We start from the raw sequence: 25,964 nt of genomic DNA on the forward strand, positions 1-25,964 counted from the left end.
CAGCTGAACTGCAGAACTGCAGTCAGCTGAAGTAGCCTGCAGTGCTGCATTTAACCACTGCGCCACCTCGGCTCTAAATGTGAACCAGTTGCCGAGCGTCCGAATTTTAATCGCACGACTGATGGGGGAGCCGCAACGGTTGTAGGTGTGAAAAACAGTTGCTTTTTTCAGGGATGCTGTAGCTTCGAACCGTCACTAAATGAGCTGTTTTAAGTCGAGGACTCCCTGTACTGCACAAACCAGAAAGGGGGCTGAGAAAATATCTACAGACCTCTCGCATCCTGGACATGAATCTATTTCAATTCCTCCTCGCTATAGAGCATCGCATGACAAAATAACCAGATATAAAGATTTTCCCCCCATGCTATCACTCTGCTAAATACTTAATTCCTGCAGCATTATCTCATTTCTCTTCCCCCCCCCCTCGTTGCTCCTACTATCTTCTCGTATTAGTTTCTTAATGATTTATCAATTGTTTGTAACTTATGATGAACGATTGTAACTGTGATTTATGTCTTATATCATGCTATTTATATGTACCCTGTGTTGTGGCCTGCCAGCAGATTCGGAGAGTGGGGAGTCTGGGGAGGAACCTGGGCCAGTCCTGGAGTCTGGGGAAGGCTCGGATGAGGGCTCTGTGTCGGAGGCAGAGAGGGGGCCAGGGCCGTATGCCAGTTATCAGCTGCCTTCGGAGTCAGACATCAGTGAGGCAGAAGAACAGCTGGAGCCTGTTCCCAGAGTGCACATGTGCAGAGCTGCCAGAAGACAAGAACAGCTGAGAAATCAGGGTCGACTTGGGAGTAAAGCCACAGGTGGATGGTGAATGGCCCCTCCCATAGGACATAAAAGAGGAGCAAAAGGGGAGGGGGCTTTTTCAGGAAACAATTCATTCGTTAAGATTCGTTTCAGGAGTGTGAAGATCTGTCCGTGAATCTCAGAGACTCTGTGCCCAAGTCTTTCCTTGCATTTGGACAATATTGACATGGCAGCTTTCCAAGCTAGATAAGGTCTGTGGTCATAAATACGCCTTTGAAAGACTGTTTGCCAGGCCTTTGCTGAATGTGAATGAGAGGAATTCACATTTGTTTAATAAAAGGGGTTTTGTCGGGACCAGGAATCGGCTTCGTCCTTTTGTGGGGAGCCTAGGTCAGAATACCCTGTGTGTTTATAGCAATAGCAGTTAGACTTATATACCGCTTCATAGGGCTTTCAGCCCTCTCTAAGCGGTTTACAGAGTCAGCATATTGCCCCCAACAACAATCCGGGTCCTCATTTTACCCACCTCGGAAGGATGGAAGGCTGAGTCAACCATGAGCCAGTGAGATTTGAACCGCCGAACTGCAGATAACAGTCAGCTGAAGTGGCTGCAGTACTGCACCCTAACCACTGTGCCACCTTGGCTCTATGCACCAAAGACAAATTGCTTGCGGGTCCAATCACCCTTGGCCAATAAAGAATTCTATCTCACACTATCATTTCCTTTACGATTGGAACAGCAGCCCCAGTAGGTACAGAATACTCCTCCTTTTGCGCCCTGCTGCTAGTGGGGGGGAAAAAATATCCGTCGAATTTGCTCCTGTGAGAATTCATGCTTGGGAGAGGAACGGCTGGAAGGATGCAAACCATCTTAGCGGATTGTGCTTTTCCTGGAACTCGTCTCCGTTGCCATGGCAACGGACCGCTTGCAACACTTTGGAGCATCTTAAGGATGGGATCGGCCTTTGAATGGATGCCCTCCTGAGCGTGAATTCCCCAGTAGAAGAAGGAGCGGGTGGGAGGGGGGAGCAGATTGGGAGACCGTGTTTACAAACTACGATTGTACAATTTTGATAGAATCTAGATCACGTGAAGCGTTAATACCACTTTATAAAGCCTTGGTAAGGCCAATCCTGCATCCAGTTTTGGTCGCCATGATGTAAAAAAAGATGCGGAGACTCTGGAAAGAGTGCAGAGAAGAGCAAGAAAGAGGATTAGGGGACTGGAGGCTAAAACATAGGAAGAACGGTTGCAGGAACTGGGGATGTCTAGTTTAATGAAAAGAAGGACCAGGGGAGACAGGATAGCAGTCTTCCAATATCTCAGGGGCTGCCCCAAAGAAGAGGCAGTCAAGCTATTCTCCAAAGCACCTGAAAGAAGCAACGGTTGGAAAATAATCAAGGAGACCTGGAATTAAGGAGAAATTTCTGGACAGTGAGAACAATTAACCTGTGGAACCGTTTGCCACCAGAACTTGTGGCCCACAACCATAGAGCGTGCGCCCAGAGCGGCCACTGCTGAAAGACTCAGGTTGGAAGCCGCGGAAAAGGCCAGACTGGGATGGCGGCGGAGGTTCCCTGGCTCTGTAATGAGAGCTGGGCCATGCATCGTGAGGCTGGGAGGCGGGTGAGCGAGAGCGGAACAGCCGCTCGCGCAACCCCCCTCTCCCGCCGTGCAGAGCGCCATTCAGTGGCATTTGGAAGGTGCCAAGCCGCGGGAGACGGGTGGCGGCGAATAGGCGTTCAAGCGGCTAGGTCAGTGAATGGCGCTGTGCCCGGCTGGAAAGGGGGTTTGGCGTGTGGCTGCTCGTGAGCGTGGTCGCTTCATGGCTGTTGTTTTGCGCTGCTGTGGCAGTGCAACACAGCCATTTGCCCATGAGGCTGTGCCCGGCTCTTTGGGAGCCCGCTTGCAAGAGAGCAGCCGCCCAGCAACCCCAAAACAATAAACCCTGCCCCCATAATAAAGCCCAAGCCATATTTTGTAGGTAAAAAGAAAATAACACTGTGTAGTATTTTCAGAGAAACACGGTAGGTAGGTAGGTAGGTAGGGAGAGAGAGAGAGAGAGAGAGAGAGAATTGGTTGATGCATAGATAAATAAATGATAGAGATAGAGATAGATTAATAAATATAGATGATAGATAGATGATAGATAGATGATAGATAGATAGATAGATAGATAGATAGATAGATAGATAATTGGTTGATGCATAAATAAATAAATGATAGAGATAGATATGAAGATAGATAAGTGGTTGATGCATAAATAAATAAATGATAGAGATATAGATTAATAAATATAGATGATAGATAGATAGATAGATAGATAGATAGATAGATAGATAGATAGATAGATAGATAATTGGTTGATGCATAAATAAATGATAGAGATAGATATGAAGATAGATAATTGGTTGATGCATAAATAAATAAATGATAGAGATAGATTAATAAATATAGATGATAGATAGATGATAGATAGATAGATAGATAGATAGATAGATAGATAGATAGATAGATAGATAGATAGATAATTGGTTGATGCATAAATAAATAAATGATAGAGATAGATATGAAGATAGATAATTGGTTGATGCATAAATAAATAAATGATAGAGATAGATATGAAGATAGATAATTGGTTGATGCATAAATAAATAAATGATAGAGATAGATATGATAGTTAATTGGTTGATGCATAGATAAATGATAGAGAAAGAGAGATTAATATAGATGACAGATAGATAATAGAGATAGAGAGGGAGAGAGAGAGAGAGAGATAATTGGTTGATGCATAGATAAATAAATGATAGAGATAGAGATAGATTAATAAATATAGATGATAGATAGATAGATTAGGTAGGTAGGTAGGTAGGTAGGTAGGTAGGTAGGTAGGTAGGTAGGTAGGTAGATAGATAGATAGATAGATAGATAGATAGATAGATAGATAGATAGATAGATCGATAGATGACAAATAGATATAATTCCAGGGCCTTGCTATATAAATATCTCTTAATTGGTTTTTCAGGAATGCAGAAGATTGAACTGAATGCATTATAAAAAGAAAATCAATAAAGTACGCTTATTATGGTCTGTTGCACGCTCTTAGTGGCTCATCACAAAATTGTTTTTATCCAAAATGCCTGCAAACGTTTTGAGACTGGCCAGATCCCCACAATGTAAATATCAACATTATTTACATTGTAAAACGTTGTGTAGTCACAAAAGAAAGCCCAGAAAGTAATTTCAGCAAGCTCAAACAATCCCAGGTGTATTATATAAGTTGTGGTTTTTTGGGGCGGTGGTGGGGAAGAAATCACGACATTGAAATGTCCTTGTTTGGCCAAGCAAGGATTCATGTTTGGGAATGTAAAAGGTTTAGACATGGAAATAATATCACAGTGGAAGAATTTGAACAGTCACTAAACAAACTCTCGTAAAGGTAAAGGTTCCCCTTGCACATATATGCTAGTCGTTCCAGACTCTAGGGGGCGGTGCTCATCTCTGTTTTGAAGCCAGAGAGCCAGCGCTGTCCGAAGACATCTCTGGGGTCATGTGGCCGGCATGACTCAACGCCGAAGGCCCAGGGAACGCTTTTCCCTTCCCACCAAAGGTGGTTCCTGTTTTTCTACTTGCATTTTTTACCTGCTTCCGAACTGCTAGGTTGGCAGAAGCTGGGAGAAGTAGCGGGAGCTCACTCCGTTATGGGGAGCTAGGGATTCGAACCGCCGAACTGCATACCAAGTGTTTTGACAAAACACTTAATCATTCCCCTGGCTCAGCTGATAAGGGAGGAGAGCTTGTGGCTTACAGGTTAACATAATTGCCTAACATGTAAAAACAGCCCAAGTTCGAATCCCAGTTAAGGGTATGGCTAGCTGTTGAGAGCTAAATAGCTTGAAATAGATCTATACTAGTCTCCCTTCATTTATTTATCAGCAAAAATGGAACACAGAATGATTATTTTTCTGCCTGGAAGGCTCCTGGAGTGGGGTTGTTGTTTTTAATAATACCTTTTAATTTTTTTTTTTTTTTTTCATTTCTGTAAGCCCCCCGGAGTCCTCCGGGATTGGGCGGCATAGAAATCCAATGAATGAATGAATGAATGAATGAATGAATGAATGGGTTGAAAGGCAAAAGGGAAGCAGTTTGCTCCCTCCCATATTTGGGCATCACACACACACACACACACACCACACACACACCAGTGTACCTTCGTTTCTCCCCCTGAAAAAGCTCTTTATACTGTTCAAATTCTGGAATAGATAGTTATACGCCAATTGCCAAGCATTTGAATTATTAATCACGTGACCACAGAGATGGTCCCTGGGGTGAAAAATTAGCATCCTGAGTCGGGTTTTTTAGTGCCGTTGTCCTTTTCATCACTAAATGAACTGTCGTTACTCAAGGACTAATACGTGTATAGGTGAATGTTGCCTATCCTTTTCTTTTTTTCTCTTTCTTTCTTTCTTTCTTTCTTTCTTTCTTAATGAAAATTTTGAAAAACAAACTTTTACAAATATTTGCTTCCCTCCCCCCACTCTTCCCCCCAACCCCCCCACCCTCCCCCCCAGACTTCCCAGAACCAATACAAGGTATAAATGTTTAACAAAAACATTCTAAAATAGACTTAAAAAGAGATTAATAACATCTTTCACTTGAGCTTTAACTCCTCCTTGCTAGGCTAGCTCTAAACAGATTATATCATTCCTTGTTTCTTTAGTCATAAGCTATCTGAAATTTCTTAGTCCCATATTTATTTTGAGTATAGTCAATCCATCTTCTCCACTCCAGTTTATATCTCTCGTTTGAATGGTCCTTGAGATATGCAGATATTTTAGCCATCTCAGCTTGGTTTGTTACTTTCAATGTCCATTCTTGAATAGTAGGCAAGTCTTCCTTCTTCCAGTATTACGCCACCAACAGTCTAGCTCCGGTTATTAAATGCAAAATCAGGTTAATCTCTACAACTGTATAATCGGTAATTATGCCTAACAAAAATAACTCAGGGGTAAACTTTATCCTTTTTTTAAGAACATTTTGCATAATCCACCATATTTTTATCCAAAATGCTTTAGCCTTTTTACAAGTCCACCATATATGAAAGTAAGTAGCATCAGCACAATCACATCTCCAGCATTTAGGTTGTAAATTCGAATACATAGAGGCCAGTTTCTTAGGATCTAGATGCCATCTATAAAGCATCTTATAAAAGTTTTCTCTCATATTTTGGGCTTGTGTAAACTTTACATTTCTCACCCAGGTCTTTTCCCATGTATCCAACATTATTGGTTCTTCACAATTTTGGGCCCACTTTATCATACAGTCTTTGACTAATTCTGTTTCCGAATCCATTTCTATTAATGCATTATGTAGTCTCTTTATATGCATTGAACCTTTCTTTCTTTCTTGACCTCAACAGGAGGAGATGCCATGGTGGGAACTAAGCCGGGTCCGGTCCAGATCGTCCTGGTTCACAAAGAAGAACATTCCTTTGAGTTGGACGAGAAGGCCTTGAGCCAAGTCCTCCTTCAAGATGCCATCCGTGATCTTGACGTGGTGGTTGTGTCCGTAGCGGGCGCTTTCCGTAAGGGAAAGTCCTTCCTGCTGGACTTCCTTCTGCGTTACCTCTACACACAGGTAAGGTTGGCTTCCCCTTCGCACGCAGGAGCAATGCCATACTTTGGCTGTCTTGCAGGATGAGCATTATATATCTTTGGTGCCCTCGTTGTCGTTGTTAATTCCTGATTGCTACCCACGCCTGCCATCCCTGATTGTGGAAGCATCTTGTGGTTGCCCCGCCAGCAGAGCTGGCAGCAGAGTCGGAGAGTGAGGAGGGTTGGAGAGGAACCTGGGCCAGTCCTGGAGTCTGGGGAAGGCTCTGAGGAGGGCTCTGTGTCGGAGGCAGAGAGGGGGACAGAGCCATATGCCAGTTGTCAGCTGCCTTCGGAGTCAGAAATCAGTGAGGCAGAAGAACAGCTGGAGCCTGTTCCCAGTGTGCGCATGCGCAGAGTTGCCAGACGAAGGGAAGAGCTAAAGAACAGGGGTTGACTTCGGAGCAAGGCCACAGGTGGATGGTGAATGGCCCCACCCATAGGGAATAAAAGAGGAGCGGAAGGGGAGTGGAGTTTTCAGGAGACCATTCGTTCGCTTAATTGGTTCGTGACTCTCCGCGACTCCTAGCCAAGTTTTACAGATATCGGCCTTGCAGCTCTCCAAGCCAGATAAGGACTGGGGGATTTTGGGAATTGAAGTCCACCTATCTTAAAGAATATTGGCTGGGGAATTCCGGGAGTTGAAGTCCACACACCTTAAAAGTTGCCAAGGTTGGGAAACACCTAGAGAGAAAGAACAAACTGTGTTTGAATCCCGATGCCGTTGCCTATTTTCTGCAATTCAGCAAAGGGGGAGCCACTTTCCAGTTAGAAAGTGCGACTTTTAGCAAGCCGTGGCTTGCCGCTGGTTCCTTCGCAATCATTTTATACCAGGGTTGCATAAGAGCTTTCTGTTAATACAAAGCTGCTATTTTGCTCCCATGACTAACAGTAAGAACTCAGGGATCAGCGACTGGGATCCAAATCTTATTTTTTATTTCTTTCTGATCCTGCCTCTTGCAGCCCCAAAGATATACACAAATCGTATTTATCACTCCGAGATTTCTGTCAAGTAACTTGGTCATTTGATCGAAGGTTCTGGTTTGCCTCCCCTTCATCCACATTTCCTTCCCCATCGAATCTTATTTTCATCTTATGGAGTCCTGAAAAAAGTTTTTCCCCTCCAAGTTTTTTTAAAATTTTTTTATAAATATATCAAATCAATGCATGAACCATGTGGCACCTGGGCATCTTACTTTCCAATACAAACAAAACTAATAAAGTTAATCATAATTATTACATTCAATCAACTTACATATTTCTAATAATAGTACACATCTATTTTTAGGTTGCAATCTGTCATTGATTATTATTCCATGTTTTCTCTTGTTATTACTTTTATTTTATTACATAAAAGTGAAATATCCCCCCCTTCTCTTCTTTCTAAAAGTTTTTAAACTCCTTTTTTATTTTTTGTAAAAAAAAAAAAAATTTTTTTTTTCTCCACCTCCAAGAGGAAAAACAAAATCTTATCTCAGGGAAGAGAAAAATCTTTTCCCATTGATCCAACAGGCTTCGGGGGTGGATTCAGATTTCAGCGCTACGCTGCCCTGGGACGATGGGAGTTGTAGTCCCTTTGGACTGGGACGTCCTATTTCAGAAAATCTGCCCGGAGGGATAATAATCAAAGGGAATTTTGGGTCTTGTGATCCTCAGAAGGTTTTTGGAGATCTCATTTTGACAGTCCCCTCCCCCCCCTACAGAAAGAAGACATCAACAATGATTGGCTGGGGGTGGAGAATGAGCCCTTGACGGGATTTTCGTGGCGGGGGGGCTCCGATCCCGAGACCACCGGCATTCAGATCTGGAGCGAAGTCTTCATCGTGATGAAGCCGAGCGGGAAGAAGGTAAGAAAAAGCAGGAATGGTTACGGAGGGGAAAAAGGAAATGCCATCTTGCAGAAATAGAACGGAGCATCAGGGTAGCATGTTCCCTGGACAAAACAGAATCACAGAATTGGAAGGGATCTTGGAGGTCTTCTAGTCTAACCCCCCCTGCTCAAGCAGAAGACCCTCTGCCATTTCAGACAATTTTACTGCCCGGTCTCTTCTTCAAAACCCCCAGGGATGGAGCGCCCACATCCTCTGGAGGGAAGTTGTCAGGAAGTTTCTCCTTAATTTCCAGGTTACACGTGATTCTGCCAGTGTGTCGGTTTTCATTTTTAACGTAGTAAATGTTGAAAAATGCAACCTGTATGAACCAAAGCAATTTTCAAGATCCTCCATTGTTTTTTTAAAAAATGGGAAGGGGATTTGAAGACCAAGCATTTTAAAAGGACACGCTTTTGTTAATGTGTTTGATGCATCTGCTACAAAAAATCACTTTGTCTCGATGAGAGGAAACGATATTTGAAAATTGGAAAAGATATTTGACCTCAGGAAGGACATTTAGGGTTGTTTCCCACCCCCCCTCTGACAGAGAATCCCCTTACTCAGCTAATTCTGTAGATGGGACCGATTGGCCCAAGCTGTTGAGGACACGTGATGACCAATTCAGAATCTGAGATGGCACGAAAGTCTTTTGTAACCAACTGATACGCTTTCTACAGTATGTAAAAAAGGAAGATTTTACGTGTTGTGTTTGTTTTGAAAATTAAAAATAAAAACACTTTATAAAAAAAAGAATTTGAATTGGATAAATAATAAATGAATAAATGTACCATACGAATAGTAGATTCTTTCAATGTGGTGGAAGTTACAAGCAGGAGAGAAGAGTTAGTTTCATCTCAAGAGTTCAGAGCAGACAGAGTAGTTTCAGTGTCGATTCTCGGCACAGACTCAGATCTGTTTAAGCTCCCATTGGTTGACGGTTGCTATGCTTATTCATTGGCTGACCTTGTTCCCATGTCTCTCCCAGTCATGAATATTCTGACAACCTTCCTCTTGAAAATTCAAGGTTTGTATTCCAACAATAAATGGTAAATATTCACAAATTTGCCTCTTGCTTGCAGGTTGCTGTTGTGCTGATGGACACCCAGGGGGCCTTTGACAGTCAGTCCACCGTCAAAGACTGCGCCACCATTTTTGCCCTCAGCACCATGACCAGTTCCGTTCAGGTGAGCTGCCGTCCGTTCCCTTGTTAGAAAGTCTCACTGTTTGCAGCTGGCCATGATTGGCAAGTGAGGAAAACTAGCCTGGGGTCCCACCAGTGTGGGAAGTTAGCTGAAGGTCTTGCTGCCCCTGGAGACTCAGATGTCTGTCTGCCTGCCTGTATGTCTTCATCATCTGTTGGTCTGTCTGTTCATCTGTGTGATCTCTTTACCAATCTATTATCTATCTAGCCATCTCTCTCTCTTTCTCTCTCTCTCTCCCTCCTTCCATCACCTGTTGCTCTGTCCATCTATATCTGTCATACATCATGTCTGTCTGTCTATCCATTTTTATCTTAATCTTTCCATCCATAATCCATCCATGCTATATGTCTACCTACCATCTACCTACCTAGCTACCTAAATCTATATTCATCTATCAATCTATCATTATCTATCTATCTATCTATCTATCTATCTATCTATCTATCTATCTATTCATTCATCTATTCATTTTAATCTTTCCATTCATAATCCACCCTATATGTCTGTTTATCATATCATATCATCTATATCACATCCATCCATCCATCCATCCATCCATCCATCCATCCATCCATCTATCTATCTATCTATCTATCTATCATCATCATATATCTATCTATCCAATATCATCTGTCTGTCTACTATCTATCCATCCATCCAATATCATCTGCCTGTCTATATCTATCTATCTATCTATCTATCTATCTATCTATCTATCTATCTATCTATCTATCTATCTATCTAATCAATATCATCTGTCTGTCTATCATCTATCTATCTATCCATCCATCCATCCATCCAATATCATCTGTCTGTCTATCATCTATCTATCTATCTATCTATCTATCTATCTATCTATCTATCTATCTATCTATCTATCTATCTATCATCTATCTATCATCTATCTATCATCTATCTATCTATCTATCTATCTATCTATCATCTATCTATCTATCTTCTATATCTGTCTGTCTGTCTATCTGTCTATCTATCTAATCAATATCATCTGTCTGTCTGTCATCTATCTACCTTCTATATCTGTCTATCTATCGATTTATCTATCTATGTATGAATCAGTCATTCAATCAGTCAATCAAATTCTTTCCATCCACTCAACCGTTTTATATATGCCCATCTCACATACGTACATGATTCTGGACAGCTTGCAAGATTAAAACAAAATGCCTAAAACCCAGAAGCATCGTCAGCCTACAATCATTAAGACAATACAGATAGTTTTTGATTCACAACCACATTTGAGGCTGGAACTTTAATCGCTAAGTAATGTGGTTGTTAAGCAAGTTATGCCCAATTTTGCGGCCCTTTTTTCATGCTGCGGTTGCTAAGCAAATAATTGTGTACACCATTTCTTTCCTTTCCAGATTTACAACTTGTCCCAAAACATCCAAGAAGATGACCTCCAGCAGCTGCAGGTTGGCAGGAGTGTGGGATCTTTTCATGCTACTGGCCCTCAGCTGAGTATTTACTGGCCGGATGCCCTTCCTGTCGCCAATGCGGAATTTTGTTCAGCAGATATTTTCTCATAGTGCCCAGAGTGATAGGATCGAATGCCCAGCCTCTTGATTGTGAGGCAAGAGCGCCACCTGGTGGCCATGCCGCCACTCCATGCAACTGGCCCTCAGTGTTGCTTTCTTTCTCTTTCCGCAGCTCTTTACCGAATACGGGCGTCTGGCCATGGACGAAATCTTTCTGAAGCCATTCCAGGTATGCATTCGGTCAGTTGGGAGTGAGGGGAGGGAGTCTGCCTGGACAATCTCGGGCTCCCATTTATAATTCACCTGTGGAACTCACAGCCCCAGGGTGGAAAAAATAAAAACTTTGAATCCAAGGCAAAATGAGCATGAGGCTCTTCTCCAGGGAGTCCTTCTTCCTTCTCATCAGGTGGCCAAAGTCTTTGAGTTTCCTCTTCAGGATCTGGCCTTCTAAAGAGCAGCCAGGGTGGATCTCCTCTAGGACTGACCGGTTGGATGGCCTTGCATTCCAAGGGACTCAATGCAGGAGTCTTCTCCAGCACCAGAGTTCAAAGGCCTCCATTCTTTGGCGCTCAGCCTTCCTTATAGTCCAACCTTCACAGCCATCCATTGCAACTGGGGAAACCTTGACTAGGCGCACTTTTGATTGGCAGGATGATGTCTCTGCTTTTTAGGATGCTGTCTAGATTCACCATCGCTTTCCTCCCCAGGAGCAAGCCTCTTTTAATTTCTTGGCTGCAGTCCCCATCTGCGGTGATCTTGGAGGCCAGGAAAATAAAATCTGTCTCCTTTCTTCCCCATTTATTTGCTGGGAATTGAGCGGGTCGGATGCCATGATCTTAGTTTTCCTTCCCATTCTCACGGCCTTCCGAAAGGCTACCAAAACCTGGCTATTCCGGCAGGCCTGGGGCTCTTGACCTCATGAAATGAGGTCCAGCCCCGCCTGGATTGAGTGCATGAAGTGATCTTTTAATCTGTTTTTTTTTCCTCTATTTTTTTAAATTCTTTATTCTTTTTAAATATGTATTCTGTAAGCCACCCGGAGTCCTTCGGGATTGGGCGGCCTATAAATTTATTAAACCTTAAACCTTTTCTTAATGCCAACTTTTGCACTCTCCTCCTTCCCCCACATCAAAGGGCTCTTTACTTTCTGCCATTCGGGTGATATCATCTGCGTATCTGATATTTCTCCGGGCAGTCTTAATTCCAATTTTTGATTCGTCTAGCCCCCGTCTATCTCAGGGTGCAGAGTTTTAATCTGAGCCTCTTCTCTCTCAACGCAGACGCTGATGTTCCTGGTGCGAGATTGGAGTTTCCCATACGAGTATGACTACGGCTTGGACGGGGGCATGAGTTTCCTGGATAAACGCCTGGAGGTGAAGCAAAATAGAAACAACAATGAAAACCCCAGAAATTCTGCGCTAGTGTCTAGTTCAGTGTTTCTCAACCTTGTCAACTTGAAGATGTCTGGACTTCAACTCCCAGAATTCCCCAGCCAGGCTGGGGAATTCTGGGAGTTGAAGTCCAGACATCTTCAAGTTGACAAGGTTGAGAAACACTGGTCTATTTGGGTGTTGAATCCATCCTCTGAATTCTCTTCCCTTTTATGCCCCAAGGTGAAATCTCACCAGCACGAAGAGATCCAGAACGTTCGCAAACATATCCACTCCTGCTTCACCAATGTCAACTGTTTCCTCTTACCTCACCCGGGACTCAAAGTGGCCACCAGCCCAAATTTTGATGGCCGTCTGAACGGTAAGGTTTGGAATCTCTGTGTTCTGACCCAGGCTTCCCGAGAGCATGAAGCCAACTCCTTGTCCTGACAAAAGCCCCCTTTATCCATTGACGGTGAATTCTGCTCCTTCACATCCAGCAAAGTCTTTCAAGGGAGGATTTACAGTCACAGACCTTATCTGGCTTGGAGAGCTGCCAGGCCGATATCTGCAAAACTTGGCAAGGAGTCTCGGAGGGTCACAAACCAATGAAGCGAACTAATGGTCTCCTGCAAACTCCACTCCCCTTTCGCTCCTCTTTTATTTCCTCTGGGAGGGGCCATTCACCGTCCACCTGTGGCCTTACTCCCAAGTCGACCCCTGTTCTTTAGCTCTTCCCTTCGCCTGGCAACTCTGTGCATGCATCTAATTTTCCCTTGCCAGCATATTTTGCCCTGTCTCCTAAAAGGCTTTTCCGCATAGCATTACACTCATGAATGCTATGCAATATTGTAGTTGGACATGGTGGCTCTGTGGCTAAGACGCTGAGCTTGTCGATCAGAAAGGTCGGTAGTTCTGCGGTTCGAATCCCTAGTGCGCTCCCTTGACTTGATCCAGCTTCTGCCAACCTAGCAGTTCGAAAGCAGGTAAAAAAATGCGAGCAGAAGAAAAGGAACCACCTTTGGTGGGAAGGGAACAGTCATGCCACTGGCTCTTCGGCTTTGAAATGGAGATGAGCACTGCCCCCTAGAGTTGGGAACGACTAGACTAGCACAGATGTGCGAGTACCTTTTATATTGTAGGTGATGCTATTACCTACAATAATAAATGTCTTGCCTGTGTTTTATAAGGCCATAAAACAATTCACAGGGGAAAAAAGAACTCCATTCCCATTGCATTCTTCCTCTTTTACCTTTCTCCTTCCTTTTTTGCGCAGACATCTCCAACGAATTCAAGGACCAGCTGAAGCAGTTGATTCCGTTTGTCCTGGATCCTAGTCAGCTCTTAGAAAAGGAGATCAACGGCTCGAAAGTAACTTGCCGAGGCCTCTTGGAGTATTTCAAGGTATGTTTCATCACACTCTTTCTTTCACCGAGATCAAAATCAATATATAAATAAATAAAAAAAGATATTGAGACTTGCTTGGCCTGGCAGTCTGATTTAATTAGTGTATTTGTTTAAAATGTTTCTAAGTAACTTTTTAAAAAATATATATTTTATTTTAATTCAAACATCATCTTCCATTAAGCAATGTGTGTCGTCTGGGTACATATATTTTGTGCAAATATTTTTTTTATACAGTAACAATTACAATTTACAGCCATATTTATTATTTTATCTATTCTGAACTTAATCCTGATATATGCCATACCTAATACTGTAGCAATCCTCTTCTTAACTTAAATAACTTTGTTAAGACATTTTCTCTATTTCACTCTTCTTGCTTTTTTCCACTTTTCATATTTATTCTCTAACCATGGATAAAATAATGGCCATGTATTATAATAATCAGATTGGTCCTTCTCTTTAATTTCAGGTGTTCACCTATTCATTTCTGCACATTCTTAATATTTTCCTAATCACGTTCTCATCCATAGGGATATCTTCATATTTTCAATTTTTGCGCAAATACAATCCTAGCTGCAGTTATTAGTAACTTTGAGCTGCAGTCAGATCTGCTTTGATTTGGATTTGGGGCAGGTCTGCACAGAACTGAACAGAAAAAAGGCCAAGAGTTTGCTAGAATTTTAAGAAAGCAGGCATTCGGAAGTCACGTGTTTTTAAGAATTAGCCTCTGGTTCCTAAATGGCTCATCTCAAATCCCGGGGTGGGAGGACAAGGTGGAGAATCCCTGGACAGTCATTGTGTCATTTCTGTGACTTTGCAAAAAAAGGTGAAGTTTCCAGAATTCAAAAAATATTTTCCTTCTGCAAAGTCCTGAGTCAGGCACCAGTAGGAACTAAGCTTTTCAGATTTCTTTCTTCCTTCCTTCCTTCCTTCCTTCCTTCCTTCCTTCCTCCCTCCCTCCCTCCCTCCCTCCCTCCCTCCCTCCCTCCCTCCCTCCCGCCCTCCTTCCATCCCTCCCACCCTTTTGCTTTCCTTCCTTCCCTCCCTCCCCCCTTCCATCCCTCCCTCCCTTTTGCTTTCCTTCCTTCCTTCTTACCTCTCTACCTCCCTCCCTCCCTTCCATCCCTCCTTCCCTCCCTTTTGCTCTCCTCCCTCCCTCCTTCCATCCCTACCTTTTGCTTTCTTTTCTTCCTTCCTTCTTACCTCTCTACCTCCCTCCCTCCCTCCCTTCCTTCCATCCCTCCTTCCCTCCCTTTTGCTCTCCTCCCTCCCTCCTTCCATCCCTCCCTTTTGCTTTCTTTTCTTCCTTCCTTCTTCCCTCTCTTCCTCCCTCCATCCCTCTCTCCCTTCCTCCCATCCCTCCCTCCCTTGCTTTTGCTTTCCTTCCTTCCTCCCTCCCTCCCTCTCTTCCTCCCTCCCTCTCTCCCTCCTTCCATCCCTCCCTCCCTTTTGCTTTCTTTCCTTCCTTCCCTCCCTTCCTTCCTGTTTCGTTGCAAATCTGATTTATTGATCTCATCAGCAGCTAGTCCTCGACTTACAACAGTTCACTTAGTGACCATTCCGAGTTACGACAGCTCTTTCAAAAAAGTGACTTGGCACCGTTTTCCACACTTAACAACCATTGCAGCACCCCCATGGGTCACCAAAATTGAAGCATCCCCACGGCCACCAAAAACGTGGTCGAAATTCAAATGCTTGGCAACTGGCATGTACTTAAGACGGTTCCGATGTTCCCCCTGTGTGTGTGTGTGTGTGTGTGTGTCACGTCATCCCCCTTTGGCGACCTTCTGACATGCAAAGTCTGTGGGGGGGGGAGCCAGATTCACTTAACAACCGGGGTGACTGCCTTAACCACTGCAGCGATTCACTTAGCAACTGTGGTGAGAGAAGTCATAAAATGGAGCAAAATTTAACAAAGGCCTCGCTTTGGGACAGAAATCTGGGGCTCCGACGTTGAGGGGTAACTTTAGCTCAGCCCCTCTTTAGCACGGAGGATGCTTTGCTCCTTACTGGATTGAGGACCCAGAAATATTTTTAAGGTTGGGAGGAAAAACCATGTAAACGATTGAATTCACAGCCGTGTAATAATTGTTCGTTAATGTCCTTCGTTCCAGGCTTATATCAAGATCTACCAGGGGGAAGATTTGCCACACCCCAAATCCATGTTGCTGGTGAGTTTCGCCTGAGCCAAGGGCCCCCCAAAGAGCCCGATGCAGATTCCTGGTCCCCACAAAACCCCTTTTATTAGATGAATGTGAATTCCTCTCATTCACATTCAACAAAGGCCTGGCAAACAGTCTTTCAAAGGAGTATTTATGACCACAGACCTTATCTAGCTTGGAAAGCTGCCATGTCAATATTTTCCCAAATGTGGGGCTGTGCAAGGAAAGACTCTGGGCACAGAGTCTCTGAGATTCACGGACAGATTGTCACACTCCTGAAACAAATGAACGAACAAATGAATGAATTGTTTCCTGCAAACTCCACTCCCCTTTTGCTCCTCTTTTTATGTCCTCTGGGGGAGGCCATTCACCATCCACCTGTGGCCTTACTCCCAAGTCGACCCCTTCTCTTTAGCTCTTCCCTTCGTCTGGCAACTCTGCGCATGTGCACACTGGAACAGGCTCCAGCTGTTCTTCTGCCTCACTGATGTCTGACTCCGAAGGCAGCTGATAACTGGCATATGGCCCTGTCCCCCTCTCTGCCTCCGACACAGAGCCCTCCTCAGAGCCTTCCCCAGACTCCAGGACTGGCCCAGGTTCCTCCCCAACCCTCCTCACTGTCCGAATCTGCTGCCAGCTCCGCTGTCGGGCCACAACAAGAGTTTAAATCACTGACTTCTTGTTTCAATTCAGGGTGGTGATTGCAGGTAATCCTCGACTTACGACAGTCCATTTAGTGGCCGAAGTTAACGACACTGAAAAAAGCAGCTTGTGGCCGTTTTTCACACTTACGACCTTTATAGCATCCCCCCCCCTTGTCACGTGATCAAAATTCTGACACTTGGCAATTAACTCGTATTTACGACGGTCACAGCGCCGCTGCATCGTGTGATCCCCTTTTGCAACAAGTAAAATCAGTGGGGGAAGGCCCAGATTCCATTAACATCCCACATGTTCCTAACTTAACTGAAGTGATTGGCTTAACAATGGTGGCAAGAAGGGTCGCAAACTGGGGCAAATCCACTTAAGTGTCTCGCCTAGCAACAGAAATTTTGGTCGTAAGTCGAGTAGTAATTATTGCCTCGACAAAACCTGCAGAGCTGGCTCCAGTCGCAATATTGAATAAAATTACAGCACTGTACAGAAAAAAAGGGGGGGGGAATGCGGTGGCTCAGTGGCTAAAACACTTGAGTTTGTCGATCAGAAAGGTTGGCAGTTCGGCGGTTCGAATCCCTAGCGCCGCATAACGGAGTGAGCCCCCGTTCCTTGTCCCAGCTTCTGCCAACCTAGCAGTTCGAAAGCAGGTAAAAAAATGCAAGTAGAAAAATAGGAACCACCTTTGGTGGGAAGGGAACAGCGCTCCGTGCACCTTCGGCGTTGAGTCATGCCGGCCATATGACCACGGAGACGTCTTTGGACAGCGCTGGCTCTTCGGCTTTGAAACGGAGATGAGCACCGCCCCCTAGAGTCAGGAACGACTAGCACATAATGTGCCTGGGGAACCTTTACCTTACAGGAAAAAAAAAACACGGCATTAAACCTCCAAATTACATAAGTGTAATTATGAACCATTATGGCACAAAATATATAGACAGAGGTGAATAAATGGGAGAAATTATAATAGTCTTTGCTGGGAAAGGATAACAGTAGTAAAAATGAACGTTTTGCTTAAGTTTTTATTTCTTCTTCAAATGATACCAATATTTTTACAAAAAGATGCAAATATGGAAGAATGGTAGAAAGGCATTGATAACTTTAATAATGATGGAAACGTGGGAAAAGGTTTGGGTAAGAAATATAAAATTTATGCAAGCTTAAAAAAACCTCCAAATGCAACCTGCCAATTACCTTTTTTTTTATTTTTTACAGTTTTCCTAACTCTTAGCAGAGGGTGGGAAAACTCAACTGGTTTATTTCTGAAGTTGTTTTCCCTCCTTTTCAGGCCACAGCTGAAGCCAACAATCTGGCTGCTGTCGCTTCGGCCAAAGACCTGTATTACAGCAGCATGGAAAAGGTGAGGGTGGGGGGGCAGGGGGGGTAGGGAGGCATTTACCCACCTGCATGGGCTGCCCAGGAGTCGTTCTTGACTCCTCCTGACTCTGTAGAGAATGTTGTTGAGGGGGGTTTTTTTTGGAGCCAAGAAATGTTTTCACATTGTTTCCGTGTTTCCAGGGCCGGAAATAAGGCAAATGGGCCAAAGTCACCCAGATGGTTTTCATGCCTAAGGCGAGACTAGAACTCTCAGTTTCCTGTTGATTGGCCCAAAGTCATGGAACTGGTTTTCATGCCTAAGGTGGGACTAGAACTCACCGTTTCCTGGCGATTGGCCCAAAGTCACCCAGTCAGCTTTCATGCCTAAGGCAGGACTAGAACTCAACATCTCCTGGTGATTGGTCCAAAGTCACCCAGTTAGCTTTCATGCCTAAGGAGGGACTAGAACTCACCATCTCATGGTGATTGGCCCAAAGTCTTCCACTGGCTTTCATGCCTAAGGCGGGACTAGAACTCACTGTCTCCTGGCGATTGGTCCAAAATCTCCCACAGGCTTTCATGCCTAAGGCAGGACTAGAACTCACCGTCTCCTGGCGATTGGCCCAAAGTCACCCAGTCAGTTTTCATGCCTAAGGCGGGACTAGAACTCTCAGTCTCCTGTTGATTGGCCCAAAGTCATGGAACTGGTTTTCATGCCTAAGGTGGGACTAGAACTCACCGTTTCCTGGCGATTGGCCCAAAGTCACCCAGTCAGCTTTCATGCCTAAGGCAGGACTAGAACTCAACATCTCCTGGTGATTGGCCCAAAGTCACCCAGTTAGCTTTCATGCCTAAGGAGGGACTAGAACTCACCATCTCATGGTGATTGGCCCAAAGTCTTCCACTGGCTTTCATGCCTAAGGCGGGACTAGAACTCACTGTCTCCTGGCGATTGGTCCAAAATCTCCCACAGGCTTTCATGCCTAAGGCAGGACTAGAACTCACCGTCTCCTGGCGATTGGCCCAAAGTCACCCAGTCAGTTTTCATGCCTAAGGCGGGACTAGAACTCTCAGTCTCCTGTTGATTGGCCCAAAGTCATGGAACTGGTTTTCATGCCTAAGGTGGGACTAGAACTCACCGTTTCCTGGCGATTGGCCCAAAGTCACCCAGTCAGCTTTCATGCCTAAGGCAGGACTAGAACTCAACATCTCCTGGTGATTGGCCCAAAGTCACCCAGTTAGCTTTCATGCCTAAGGAGGGACTAGAACTCACCATCTCATGGTGATTGGCCCAAAGTCTTCCACTGGCTTTCATGCCTAAGGCGGGACTAGAACTCACTGTCTCCTGGCGATTGGTCCAAAATCTCCCACAGGCTTTCATGCCTAAGGCAGGACTAGAACTCACCGTCTCCTGGCGATTGGCCCAAAGTCACCCAGTCAGTTTTCATGCCTAAGGCGGGACTAGAACTCACTGTCTCCTGGTGATTGGCCCAAAGTCTCCCACTAGCTTTCATGCCTAAGGCAGGACTAGAATTCACAATCTCGCAGTGATTGGCCGAAATGCACCCGGCTGGAACTAGAACTCACTCTTTCCTGGGGATTGGCCAAAGTCACACTAATTGGTTTTCATGCCTAAGGCAGGACTAGAACTCACGATCGCCCAGTTTCTAGCCTGCCGCTTAGAACCACCCACCGAACCGGCTCTCCCAGCCCGCTTTACTGAGCCTGGTAGCTAAACCGGCTGCTTCCTCCCTTCCCCCTCCAGATCTGCGGCGGAGACAAACCTTATGTGGCCCCCGAATTGCTGGAGGCGAAGCACCAGGAGCAGAACTCGCGGGCTCTGGAGCACTTCCGCCGCATCAAGAAGATGGGCGGCCGGGAGTTCAGCCAACGTTACGAGGACGAGTTGGCGCAGGAGCTGAGCGACCTCTTTGTAGACCTGGCCAAGCATAACCAGAGCAAGAACATCTTCAACACTTTCCGGACGCCCGCCATCCTCTTCGGCATCATCGTGGTGCTCTACGTAATCTCTGGGATCTCCGAGTACATTGGACTGAGCTTGATTGCCCAGTTGTGCAACTTAATAGTAGGGCTGTTGCTCCTTTCCCTGCTAGCCTGGGGCTACATCCGCTACTCGGGCGAATACCGCGAACTGGGCATTGTGATTGACAACACGGCGGAGTTCGTGATGGAGAAGATACGGGCTATGCGGTAGGCATTTGGCTTAGTCAAACGGGGGGGGGGGGGGGGAATGGGGGGGGACAACCGGCTCAAGGTTGGCTCAGCCTTCCGTCCTTCTGAGGTGGATCAAATGAGGACCCAGATTGTTGGGGGGCAAAAGGCTGACTCTGTAAACCACTTAGAGAGGGCTGTAAACCACTGTGAAGCGGTATATAAGTGCTATTGCAATTGCCCTTCCTTCTTCGCTCTCTCCCTCTCTCTCTCACTCACTCCCTTTGTCACCTTTCCTTCTTCTCTCCTTCCCTCCCTCCATCACTCTTCCTTCCTCCCCTTCCTTCTTCCCTTCCTCCCTTCATCAACCAACCTACCTTCCTTCCTTCCTTCCTTCCTTCCTTCCTTCCTTCCTTCCTTCCTTCCTTCCTTCTCTTCCCAGGGGTTAGAATACCGTATTGCAGGATAATTCTGCCCACTGCCAGCAGTTTGATTCTGATTGGCTCAAGGTTGACTCAACCTTCCATCCTTCCAATGTCAGTAAAATGAGGACCCAGATCGTTGGGGGCCAAGAGGCTGACTCTGCTGAATTGTGATCTTAAGTGTGAGGACTATCGGGAAAAACCAAGAAATGATTAAACTCTTGGGTGTGAAATTTCCCCCTAACCTGAGCATCTTCTCACCTGTGGGCTTACCTTCTCCAGGTCTCCTGTCCATGCAGCCCCCTCCAGAGAGCAGCCCCCGTCCCCACCACCGCAGAAGAAGTCTCAGTGAACCAGGCGAACTCCCAAGACATCATCCTTGATGGTGGAAACCGTCGGCTTTCCGATCCAGGAATCGCTTCTGCAGAGCTTCTTCATAGACAGCTTTTAAGTCGGGGGGGGGGGGGGGATCTCTGCTCCATTCTTCCCGCTCACCTTCCTTTGATGGACCCCCCCCTCCTCTGGGTTTTTTTCTTTTTTTCATTTCCCCTCCCCTCCCTTCAAGAAAGAAACCTTCTGCACTTTAAATGGGGAAACGAAACAGCCGCTCGAAAACCATTTCCATGCCAGCCAGTGCCTTCCGTGACGAAAAGGAAAAAAAAAAATCAACCCCACTGTCGTTTCAGCTGCCGGCGTTTGTTTTCGAAGTTTGTCGGTTGTACCAAGGAGAAGATGCCAACTCCCCTTCCCCCACCCCCACCCCAAAAAAAGCTTTCCCCGGCCCTCCCCAGGCATCGACCTCGGAGTGCCTAAATTACCCAGCTTTTCTTTTGGTGAAAGTTTGGCCAAACTTCGAAAGAATTCTGCTGAAGGGCCCCGGCGGGCCTAGCCAAATCGTTAAAAGAAAATTAGGAAAGCTATTTTATTTTCAGTGCCTTTTCAAAACTGGACAGTGCCTGCTTCGACACCGAGAGGAATTGCGTCCAGCCAGCAGCTCCACTGCCTTAGAAAGACGTCTCAGGAAGCTCGGAATTTGAGGGAGAAACGAGAGGCCGTTGGCGCGTTAAACATCTCCCGCATCGCCGCCAGTGTCTCTGTATCTCTCTCTCTCGCTTTCGGTACGACGTGGTGTCCGCTTCGTTTTGGTTCTTGTAATTCACCTTGTACCGCCGGGACGTCGAAATGTGAGGGGGAATCTCCTTAGCGGCCCCGCTTGGATCTCTTTGGGATCTCCGTCCAGATCGGGGGGTGAGCCGTGCGGGACGTCGGGAGTTTTCCAAGGGTAGTCAAGACATTGTTCCTTGAATGCGGTGCCGGCGTTTGCATCTGTGTATACCCCACTCTTAGGTTTACTGGGTTGAGACGTAACCAGTAGCGTTGCCCTTACTTACTGGTATGGAGAATTCACCCTCCCCCCTCCTTTCCCCCCCCTGCTTTTCCCAAGCTTGTGAGGGTGAATGGTCTTGGTCTCCTCTCTGTCTCTGAAGGCTGTTTCCCCATTCTCAGCCACGCTGTTTAACGTCCGACTGTTTCTCCTTCTTCGTCACCCACCAAATCAACCTTGGGATGATTCATAAAAACTCCGTAGCAGGGTATGTGCCCCACAGCTGGCAAACTTGTCCAAAGCTCTGGGCGCCACCGGGACCCTCTGTTTCCTCCCCCCGTCTCCTGCTCGGAAACCCTTATATAGGCCTCGCACCAAAAATTATTATTACTCCGCTCCAAGCTTTGAATCATTCTAGCCTCCCTCAATCACTACGGCTTCTCCAGAGGGTGAGGATAGCTTTATGTATTCTTCAAGGTGCCTTTTTTTCCTTTTTAACCTTTTTTTGCCTTATTTTTGCTGCTGGAGTCTCGCTTGATCGCAAAGCACGAAGGTTAAGTCTTTTGGGCCATTAGAAAGCAAGGAGCAAAAACTCGGTAGAGTTTTTTCCTGGCTTATGCTCACGATCGCCCTCTGGTGGCCATTCCTTTCACAGCAAGTCTTATTTTCACAAGAGGTTTTTTGTCGTTGCTGCATTCTACCTCTTTTTTTTGTTTTGTGTTGTTTTGTTTATGGGAATTGTCACCCCCCACAACATCACAGGCCTCTAAGCTCCCAAATGCAGCTTTGTTTTCTCCGGGGAAGAGCAAAATCTCTGATCTCTCAAATGCCAACTTTTTCAACGTTGGGGTTTTGCGCCTAGAATGAGCTAGTTTAGGTGATTCTTTATTTTGTACCTGACACAGCTGAGTGTGGAATCTAAAGTCTGGTAGGAAGACACCGATCCTTCTGGGCTGCGCTGGGAAACCGTACGGAGAAAATGCAGGGCCGGGTTTTCTTTCAAAGGGTTGAGTGGAAATTGGAGAGCTGTGTTCGTGTTCGAGGGGACAATTCCCAGAATTCCCTTTGGCCGTGGCTCCTTGGAATTCTGGGAGTTGCAGTCCAAGACACCCAGAGAGATATGTGTAGGGTGGGGGGGCGGGTGAGGGGGGAAAGGGAGTGGATGCTTCTCTCCCGGCTGTTTCCGCCTTTCGCTGTTTTCAGAACTCTTTTTGACAACTTTGTCGGTCACAAAGTTTCCCCCCTGTGGACCAATGTGGTCAGGATGTTGATGCTGAATTATATTTATAAAGCACAAAAGAAAGCATTCCACTTTGCAACTGCGAAAATAAAAGACTGGTATACTGAAATGGTGCGAAGGGTGTGTGTGTGCATTTATTTGGTGGTCTGTGTCATTTTCTGAAAATCTCATGCCTGCACAGAATAGTCCTAGTGGACGGTACAAAGTTACAGCGGCAGCGAAAAAACCTTATGACTTCTGTTCTTCAGACTAATGATCGTTGCAGCTTCCCCGTGTCACCTGATCAAAATTCAGACACTTGGCTACTGACTCATATTTATGACGGTTGCAGTGTCCTGGGGTCATGTGATCACCTTTTGTGACCTTCTGACAAGCAAAGTCAATGGGGAAGCCAGATTCACTTAGCAACTGGCAAGAAAGGTTGTTGTGAGTTGGGAAGTCGTGTCCCACCCATCGCAACCCCATGGACAACGTTCCTCCAGGCCTTCCTGTCCTCTCCCATCCTCTGGAGTCCATTTAATCTCATGCCAACTGCTTGGGTGACTCCATCCAGCCTCCCCCTTCTCTGCCATCCCTTTTTTCCTTTGCCCTCCATCGTTCCCAGCATGAGGCTCTTCTCCAGGGAGTCCTCCTTCCTTCTCATCAGGTGGCCAAAGTCTTTGAGTTTCCTCTTTGGGATCTGGCCTTCTAAAGAGCAGCCAGGGTTGATCTCCTCTAGGACTGACCGGTTGGATGGCCTTGCAATCCAAGGGACTCAATGCAGGAGTCTTCTCCATCACCAGAGTTCAAAGGCCTCCATTCTTTGGTGCTCTAAAGTGGGGCAAAACTCACTTAACAAATGTCTCAGCAACATGAATGTGGAGCTCAATTGTGGTCGTAAGTCTAGGACTACCTGTACAATTCTCTCCCCATTCCTTTACAGCCTGAAAAACTAGCAAAGGTCCCTTCTGAGCCTCTTTCTCCATCCATTGTGCAGCTGAGGGCTAAGCTGCCTCTTATCCGCCTGTTGCCTAAAGCTACATTAATAGAATCTAGCACATCTGAAAGTACAAATCTCCACTGTCTCCTTTACAGCCTGAGAAACTAGGGAGGGTCCCTTCTGAGCCTCCTTCTCCATCCATTGTGCAGCTGTGGGCTCAGCTGCCTCTTATCTGCCTGATCCCGGGGGCAGCATCTCTTCACCTGCTCTCTTTGCCACCTGTTTGCCAAGGTCATTCCCACCTGCCCAAGCAGCTGAAGGTTGCACCCAGTGAATATTTTTCTTTTCTTCCCTGTAACAACTGCACAGGACAGAGAAAAAGGCCACGAATTTACTGGAATTTAAGAAGCAGGCATTTCTGAAGTCGTGTGGAAGTCATCAGAGAATTAGCTAATGGTTCCCAAATGGGGCATCTCAAGTCCAGGGGAGAGAGGGGTAGGAGGAAAATCCCTGGACATGAGTCACTGTGTCGTTTCTGTGCCTGTTTACCAAGAAAAGAGAAGCTATATTGATCCTTCAAAAAATATTTTCTCCCTGCAAAACTTCCCTCCGCCGGAGGATCCCTTATCTGACTGTCCCCGTGGAAGCATCCCTGCCTGATCTCCAAGTTTATTCCCACCTGCCATGACGGGTTCTTACCCAAACATCCGAAGTTGCACCCTGGGAATATTGCTCTTTTCTTCCCGTCACAACCTTGAAGAGGAGAGAAAGAGAAAAGGGCCCAGGATTAACCAGAGTTTGGGAAACAGGCGTTTTGCAAGCCGTGTGTCTTAAGGACACCAAAGTCGCGTGTTCTGCTTCCCCAATGGGCCAACTCAATACGGGGGGAGGACTCCCTGGTGAGTCCTGGGTTCGTTTCCGTGGTTGTTCACCAAAATGGAGAGAAGCTTTCTTGATCTTCCAAAGTTCAAAGTCTTTTTCTCAACAAAACGAAAGTCCCAATTGAGGCAACAACATGAACAGTTGTTGTTGTTGTTGGTTTCACCAAGAGAAGGTAAGACTCTCTACTTCTCACCAGTCTTAAGTCTGGGGAGCCCACCTGGCCTAGCCTACCACAGTCTTCTTATGATCTGGATCAGCGGTCCCCAACCTTCGCAATTTTAAGACTCAGGGACTTCAACTCCCAGGATTCCCCAGCCAACATGGCTGGTTGAGGGACTTTGGGAGTTGAAGTCCACAGGTTTTAAAGTTGCCAAGGTTGGAGGCACCTGATCGTGATAAAGAATGGCAATGAAAATGGGCCACTTTTAACAATCTCAACCCAACAGATCACACAGATCCAGCAAAAAAAACGCCCAAGAATGCAGCTGCCTTGGAAAATATGGATCCCACTGGAATAAAATCAGGATACACACAAGTCCTCAACTTACATCAGTTCACTTAGTGAACGTTCAAAGTTACAATGGCACTGAAAAAAGTGACATGATCATTTTTCACACTTATGACTGTTACAGTATTTAGTCATTTAGTTATTTATATGTTTGCTGATGCTTTATATAAACTTATATTTGTATATCAGTGATTGTCTGTGGAGATTCTCCATCATCCAGGTCATGTTTTCCCAAAGGTGCTTTTTCACTTGTTTTTGCTTTGAAGATGTTTCGCTTCTCATCTGAGAAGCTTCTTCAGCTCTTCCCCAACATCCAGTCAGAGCCGAAGAAGCTTCTGGGATGGGAAGTGAAACGTCTTCAAAGAAGAAACAAGTCCAGTTGCCTCCTGAAAAAGCACCTTTGGTATATCAGTGATCGCATGATGTCTATAGATGCCATGTGCTAAACAAAACAATAAAACCAGCAAAATGAGGGGTTAGCATCAGGAAGGATATTTCTAATAAATCCAAAGCGAAAGGGAAGAAAAATCTGGTTTCGGTCTCTTATCTTTCGTCCGTTTTGGGCGTGGTTGTGATCAAAGTCTGTAACTGTTCTTGCTCTCTTTTCATTT

The 25,964-nt window shown here is 45.5% G+C and overlaps 1 protein-coding gene across 2 annotated transcripts in view; it reads left to right on the plus strand.

The window, feature by feature from the left end:
* The window catches only part of ATL3 (atlastin GTPase 3), a 36,340-nt gene extending 13,182 nt beyond the window's left edge, over positions 1 to 23,158 (plus strand). For both annotated transcript variants that reach the window (XM_032233841.1, XM_032233840.1), the window contains exons 2-13: positions 6,176 to 6,393; positions 8,111 to 8,254; positions 9,358 to 9,462; positions 10,863 to 10,913; positions 11,149 to 11,205; positions 12,257 to 12,349; positions 12,590 to 12,728; positions 13,623 to 13,750; positions 15,868 to 15,924; positions 17,858 to 17,929; positions 19,652 to 20,097; positions 20,763 to 23,158. In XM_032233841.1, the coding sequence (XP_032089732.1) occupies positions 6,187 to 6,393; positions 8,111 to 8,254; positions 9,358 to 9,462; positions 10,863 to 10,913; positions 11,149 to 11,205; positions 12,257 to 12,349; positions 12,590 to 12,728; positions 13,623 to 13,750; positions 15,868 to 15,924; positions 17,858 to 17,929; positions 19,652 to 20,097; positions 20,763 to 20,832 (1,569 nt within the window). In that variant the 5' untranslated portion in view covers positions 6,176 to 6,186 and the 3' untranslated portion in view covers positions 20,833 to 23,158. The remainder of the gene's footprint in view (positions 1 to 6,175; positions 6,394 to 8,110; positions 8,255 to 9,357; positions 9,463 to 10,862; positions 10,914 to 11,148; positions 11,206 to 12,256; positions 12,350 to 12,589; positions 12,729 to 13,622; positions 13,751 to 15,867; positions 15,925 to 17,857; positions 17,930 to 19,651; positions 20,098 to 20,762) is intronic.
* The last annotated feature ends 2,806 nt before the right edge of the window (positions 23,159 to 25,964 follow it).

Source organism: Thamnophis elegans, chromosome 17 (genome assembly GCF_009769535.1).
Source record: "Thamnophis elegans isolate rThaEle1 chromosome 17, rThaEle1.pri, whole genome shotgun sequence".
NCBI classification, from domain to species: Eukaryota; Metazoa; Chordata; class Lepidosauria; order Squamata; family Colubridae; genus Thamnophis; species Thamnophis elegans.